The sequence below is a fragment of the Aptenodytes forsteri genome, unplaced genomic scaffold (genome assembly GCF_000699145.1).
Source record: "Aptenodytes forsteri isolate BGI_AS27 unplaced genomic scaffold, ASM69914v1 Scaffold76, whole genome shotgun sequence".
Taxonomy (NCBI): Eukaryota; Metazoa; Chordata; class Aves; order Sphenisciformes; family Spheniscidae; genus Aptenodytes; species Aptenodytes forsteri.
Window position 1 is genome coordinate 2,790,733 of NW_008794444.1, and position 247 is coordinate 2,790,979.

Below are 247 nucleotides of genomic sequence, written 5' to 3' on the forward strand. Positions count from 1 at the left end.
GACGGAGGAAGCAGCAAACATGGGACGGGCAGCTTGGGGCAGGACATCCCCCCCCCCAGGCCAGGAGCAGTCGGACCCCGAAAATGGGGGTGTCCCACCACTGCCGGGACACCCGGTGTCTCCCCCTTCCTCTAGAAGTGGACGAGTGCGCGGAGGGCCTGAGCCAGTGCGGCCCCTTCACCATCTGCCTGAACATGCCGGGCAGCTACCGGTGCGAGTGCCGCAGTGGGTACCGGCCGGCAGAGGG

General features: G+C 68.4%; 1 protein-coding gene across 1 annotated transcript in view; it reads left to right on the top strand.

Annotated features, from left to right (window-relative positions):
- The window catches only part of NID2 (nidogen 2), a 22,739-nt gene that overhangs the window by 13,645 nt on the left and 8,847 nt on the right, over positions 1 to 247 (top strand). Inside the window, 1 exon segment of the mRNA XM_019474778.1 lies at positions 43 to 245. Within this exon segment, the coding sequence (XP_019330323.1) occupies positions 43 to 245 (203 nt within the window).